The 6,439-nt window shown below is 38.7% G+C and overlaps 1 protein-coding gene across 1 annotated transcript; it reads left to right on the top strand.

Annotated features, from left to right (window-relative positions):
• The first annotated feature begins 768 nt into the window (after positions 1-768).
• Positions 769-2,341, top strand: LOC124279012. Its single transcript, XM_046714806.1, has 2 exons — positions 769-1,809; positions 1,907-2,341. The coding sequence occupies exons 1-2, from the start codon at positions 1,406-1,408 to the stop codon at positions 2,307-2,309; spliced, it is 807 nt and encodes a 268-aa protein (XP_046570762.1). The 5' UTR covers positions 769-1,405; the 3' UTR covers positions 2,310-2,341.
• The last annotated feature ends 4,098 nt before the right edge of the window (positions 2,342-6,439 follow it).

Here is a 6,439-nt window from a genome sequence, read left to right as displayed (position 1 = left end):
GTAACAGGCTGAAACATCAGGGGAAATAGTAACAGGCTGTAACATCAGGGGAAAAGTAACAGACTGTAATATCAGTGTGAAAAGTAACAGACTGTAACATCAGGGTGAAAAGTAACAGCTGTAACATCAGGGTGAAATGTAACAGACTGTAACATCAGGGTGAAATGTAACAGGCTGTAACATCAGAGTGAAATGTAACAGACTGTAACTTCAGGGGGAAAGTAACAGACTGTAACATCAGGGGAAATGTAACAGGCTGCAACATCAGGGTAACATGCAACAGGCTGTAACATCAGGGGTAAAATGCAACAGGGTGAAATGCAACAGGCTGTAACATCAGGGTAACATGCAACAGGCTGTAACATCAGGGTAACATGCAACAGGCTGTAACATCCGGGTAAAATGCAACAGGGTGAAATGCAACAGGCTGTAACATCAGGGTGAAAAGTAACAGGCTGTAACATCAGTGTGAAATGCGCAACAGGCTGTAACATCAGTGGGAAAAGTAACAGACTGTAACATCAGTGTGAAAAGTAACAGGCTGTAACATCAGGGGAAGTAACAGACTGTAACATCGCTGGCACATGTAATAGCATATTCTACTCACAAGAAGTTAGGGACCACTCAACTGTTTGATGTTAAGGGACACGAGCCTTATGAAAGAATAAGGTGTCCTTAACCTTTTGAGTAGTATATTTGTGATCAGAGTAGTATAAAAGTAATCCGTTCAGCACAGACAATAGCATTCCTAAGAGAACAAAAGCATTCCAGAGCATAACAATAGCATTCCAGAGCATAACAATAGCATTCCAGAGCAGTAATCCTCAATCGATTGAGGATTAATCCTCCCTATGAGCACAATGCATTCCAGAGCACAATAGCATTCCTGAGCACACCTCCCTATGAGCACAATAGCATTCCTGAGCACAACAATAGACATTCCAGAGTATTCATACTCAAAGCATTCAATCTATTGACGTTGTAACGAATAAACATTCCAGAGGAGAGTCAAAGCATTCAATAGAATACAATAACATTCCAGAAGACATGAATAAGCATTCCACAGGGCATTAAAGCTTCTTAAGCATTCAATCTATTGATGTCACGGGTGAACAAACATTCCACGAGTAGAATAAAGCATTCCACAGAATACATTAAACATTCCATAGCTCTCTGAAAATCATTTCAACCCTGGCGAACGAACATTCCTCAGTTAGAATAAAATATTCCACTGATGTAGAGTATTAACCAACCAAACTGCATGTGTACCACTCTACATCCAATCAGTGCTTACATGCTCTACACAATCCCACCATATACCTTTTAGTATTAGACATTTCAAATCAGTTTCATCGTCATTATCGAGTGAACAAGTTTCAGAAACACACCTCTGCTTGCAATTCATATGGCACAGAAGATGTTTCACCTTCAACATGTGGACTTTTCAACAGACCAGCTGCTCTCGAGTACGTTTCAAGAAATGAAGGATATTCTTAACACTCAGCTTCATTTGCACGAAACGATGATGCGAACAAGTGAGTTGTATAAAACCACATACACAGAGATGTTCCAGAGAATGAAGACTCTAGAACAGAAATTCCCCTCGCTATCGCCAGCTCTCATGAGCTTGATGTTGGATTATTCAAAAATCTCTGCCACCACTCAGGATAGTAATTCAAGTAACAGAAAACGTCAGTCACCCAACAAGCGTGTTGCTAAAGCTAAGAAGCCAAGGAAAGTGAAGGAACAGAAAAGTGGCCAGAAGCAGAAGTCTCAAAAGAAGAAATCCACTCCTCCTATACAACCAAAGTAAGCAAATAGTTTATCATTTGGAATAGCTTTTCATTTACGTACATGTTACTGTGTTTGCAGTTCTACATTCTCCAATCTTATTTGTCATTTTCAGGAACCTGGGAGAAGATACTGAAGCAGTGTCAACTCCATCCCTCACAACCCGACCCATAACACCTACCACAGAACCTACTATAGACGACTGGTGGTTGGATTACACTCATCTCATGGAGGACATAGAACAGCAAGAGAAACAAACCACAGACATAACAGCTGTTGATTCATCCAGTGGAATCATGGAAGATCTCTATCAGGAAGAGAAACTTACTCCTCTTCAGAAAAGTTGCAGTGTATGTCGTCACAACAATAAGTTGCGTTACATCAGTTGTAATAGTGGACAAATTCAGTGTCATGTGTGTTGTATGGATCTCATGAACTGTATGTGCTACTATGATGAAGGCGGCATGATGAAAGACATGGTATCGCAGGACTTTGAAGGTCATATCCTATCAGTGTAAATACAGAAGTGCTTTCATCATGCTCTGTAACATGGCGGTTATCATTATGCATCGTAACAAACTTTAGTGAATGTTCAAATAAAATGAATAAACCCATGCTGTTTCATGTTATATATTGCTTAGTCAGTCACAGTTTCCACAGTGCAACATGAGTTCGGAAAAGAAGAGCAGCATGTTAAAGCAAGAAAAGCCATAGAAAAGTATTATTTCAATGCTGAAAATCCTGGAGCTTATTTTGGTCCAACAAAACTACGTGATGAATTGAAGAAAACAGACAACATCATATCAGGTTGAGGAATGTGAAACGATTTGTGAAGAATCAAGATGCCTATAGTTTACATAGACCAGTCAAGCATAGATTTAAAAGGTTAAAAGTAAGGGTGAATTTTATGAATGAAATGTTTGATGTGGATCTGGCCGACCTCTCTCGTTATAGCAAAGAGAATGATGGTATCAGATATTTGCTGGTGGCTATTGATATCTTGAGCAGATATGCTTTTGTGCTACCTTTAGAAAACAAGAAACCTGAATCGGTGTTGAAAGCCTTCAAAGAAATACTGAAAACTAGACAACCAAAGAAGGTTCGCACAGATGCTGGATCAGAATTTCGAGCAGGCTTTGAGTCATATTTGAAAAAGAAAAAACATCACTCACACCATTACACGGAATGAAAACATTAAAAGTAATTACGTAGAACGCTTCAACAGAACGCTAAAATCACTGATTACGCGTTACATGACTCACAACAATACCAAACATTACATCGATGTTTTACCTAAACTAGTGCACAACTACAATCATACATTGCATTCCTCCCTACCGAATTTATCACCTGCACAAGTGAGTAAGGACAATGAATTGAAAGTTTGGCAGCATCTGTATGTCAAACCTTTGTTGAAACATCTCAAAAGTCTGCACCCTAGGAAGAAATTCAGATATAAAGTAGGAGATCTTGTTCGCATTCCATATCTGAAGAGACCTTTCAACACAGAACTTGACTTGAAGTGGACACAAGAACTGTTCAAAATAGCTCATCGTTTTAAAAGACAGGAAATTCCACTGTACAAACTCAAAGATTTTCATGATGAAATGATCAAAGGTACTTTTATACTGGTGAATTGCAGAAGGTCAATAAAGGAGAGGATATTGAGTGGCAGGTGGAAAAGATCTTAAAGAAGAAACGTATGAATGGAAAGACTTATGCTTTGGTTCGATGGTTAGGTTGGCCCAAATCCTTTGATTCTTATGTGGAGGAAAGTCAATTGAAAAATTTGTAATGGAGAAATATGTGTTTCTGAAGTGTACAGACTCAAAGAAAGATTACTTCAAAGGGAACACCCCATACCATTTTCGTGTGAAACTGAATCAAAGATTGATGTTTGATGGCTTCTGGATAGTCAGCTTGACAGAATTAAACTTTGGAAAGGTAGATCTCACTCATATGAATGACCCTTATGTAGATGTGTTGTGTAACTTATGTGATAGTTCATTGGTAGGACACACTCAATTACCATTGTTGAGACGTTTAGACCTGAGGGAGGGGCCTAACTTTAAATTTGCTAATGAATACAATATCCATGTGATGGTGAAAGAATCTCCAGACATTGAAATTAGTATAAAAGCAAGTGATGGAACTCCACTATCATTCTTGAAAGAAGAGACTCACCTAACACTTCACTTCAGACGTTACCCTTTGCTGGTTAATATGGAGTCTTTACCTCTGTATGTGCCCGATTACAACAAATGGCAGAATTTTTCAAGAAACACATGACAGGTAGTTCTCAATTGGTGAATGGAAACCCGCGACCTAAGCTCATTACATCTCATCAACCTGAGGAAGCATCAAAAGAAGTTCAAGTCAAACTGCAGGTGACTTCTGAACCTCAAAGTGTGGTGGAAAGAGCAGATGCTAAAGAGAAGAGACAGAAATCATTAAAAGAGCTGCAGGTGAACAGGTGGTCACAACCAAGAGGATACGCCCAACAAGCAACATCCCCTCCAAGACAGCTCGTGTGCTCAAGTACACTCCAGTGAAAGAAAAGGATATCTTTAGTTAACACCATGTCGCTGCTCACCAGTAAAAATTTTCAAGAGATTGTTCCCGAGTCTTTAAATTTATTCACACTACCCCCATTTCAGACATGTATTCAACAACATTACTATGAAAATGTACGTCCAGTGAGTCAAATCAACGACGAGGCGCCTTTGGAATTCAGTATTTCTAACACAGGTAGTGACTACCTTGATTTGAAGAGGACAAGATTGCACGTGAAACTCAAGGTCACTCACAATGATGGGAGCACCTTGCTTCCCAAAGAACATGCCGCCCCAGTCAACCTGTTTCTTCAGTCGCTTTTTAGTCAACTATCCGTTTATTTGAATGACACGCTGGTCTCTTCCACAAACAATCATTATGCTTACAAGAGCATGATGAAAGCCTTACTGAATTTTGGAGCTGATGCAAAGACTACACAGTTAACCTCTCAGTTGTTCTACAAAGATGTAGGAGAATCGAACAGTGATATAGAATCAACAGATACAGAAACGGGAAGCAACACAGGCTTGATGAGACGAGGACAGTTCATTGCATTGAGTCAAGAGATGACTATGTCTGGAAACTTATTTGAAGATGTGTTTGAGATGGATAGATACATGATTAATGGTGTACCTATGACTATGAAATTGTACAGATCCTCTCCTACCTTCTGTCTCATGAGTGGTGTTGCCAACAAAAAAAATTCACTATAACACTATTGGATGCTTATCTCAAAGTCTGCAGACTGAATGTCAACCCAGCCCTGATTATAGCTCACAATACCTTGTTTGAGAACAACTCTAATGCTCTCTATCCTTTCATCAAATCTGAGGTGAAGGTCACTAGCATTCCTGTCTCTCAGTTAACACATACCATTGACAATGTCTCCAATCCCATTGCTAATCGTTATATCATAGGCTTTGTAGATAGTAGCAGCTTTAATGGGAAATATGATGGGAATCCTTTCAATTTTCAATCGAGCATGATTAAAACGATCAACCTGTATGTGAATGGTGTCAGTGTCCCAGGAAGAGCTACAAGTGTAGACGATGTAGACACCTATCTCAACCTGTTTGATAGCAAGAAACTTTGGTGTCAAAACCAGGGAAATGGTATTTCAAGAAACGACTTTTTGCTTGGCAGCGCTCTTTTGTTTACCAACTGGATGAAGTAGATACTGATTACCTCAATCTTGTGAAATCAGGAAATGTGAGACTTGAAATTGAATTCAAATCTGCTTTGACTAAGACATTGAGTTGTGTTATCATGAGTGAAAGAAATTCCATCATAGAAATTGATAAAGCGCGGAATGTGTACATCAAGTAAACATGAAAGCTTCTGAATTGAAGTGTACCATTCAGTGTGATCCTGTCTTACAGAGTCATGTCCTGGGAGTGTATGCTAAAGATACTTTGCCTGTACTCACATCTTCTATGATAAGAAGAGGGGTTGGACTTATTGTAAATACAGACTGTAGTCAAAAGAAAGGACGTCACTGGGTTGCTATGTATTTCAAAGGAAAGAGAGCAGAATTGTTTGACAGCCTATCAGAACCCATTGATGCTGTATTTGATAGTTACCTAAAATCCTATGTTCAATCATACTTGCACAACAGTAAACGGATACAATCTTTAGATTCAAATGTGTGTGGGTTCTATTGTTTGTATTATCTGTTATGTACATTGAAACCTCACTGGAGTTTTCATCGTATTGTTCATCAGTTTGACATAAGGAACTTCCTATGGAATGATACTTTTGTATCTCAGTATATATGCAACTATTTCAAATACTGTACCCCTTCTTGTTTTTAATTGACAATGATGTACAATGTTTTACCATGTGTATAAAAAATAAAAAATAAAAATAGATTTAGTTCAAAATGATGTTTTGTTATGTATAAATACCCTCCATGCTTGTGAGTAAGTTCAGTTTCATACTGAACAGCAGACCAAGATACATCATGGATGAAAGTGCTTGTCTGTTACCTTTTAAAACGCCTACAACCATATCCGTGATAGGCGGATCATCAAGTGGTAAAACCTTTTGGGTTTCACGTCTGTTAAGACAAGCCAATATCATGTTTGATCCTGCACCC

This window comes from Haliotis rubra, unplaced genomic scaffold, assembly GCF_003918875.1.
Source record: "Haliotis rubra isolate DU_JTF1 unplaced genomic scaffold, ASM391887v1 Scf2443, whole genome shotgun sequence".
Taxonomy (NCBI): Eukaryota; Metazoa; Mollusca; class Gastropoda; order Lepetellida; family Haliotidae; genus Haliotis; species Haliotis rubra.
Note: the sequence above shows the minus strand (reverse complement) of the source record. Positions and strands in the feature narration are given on the sequence as shown.

Coding starts and splice junctions, on each gene's coding strand:
- LOC124279012 (XM_046714806.1), top strand. CDS start 1,406: ATGGCACAGAAGATGTTTCACCTTCAACATGTGGACTTTTCAACAGAC. Junction 1,810..1,906: donor ACTCCTCCTATACAACCAAA/GTAAGCAAATAG, acceptor TGTCATTTTCAG/GAACCTGGGAGAAGATACTG.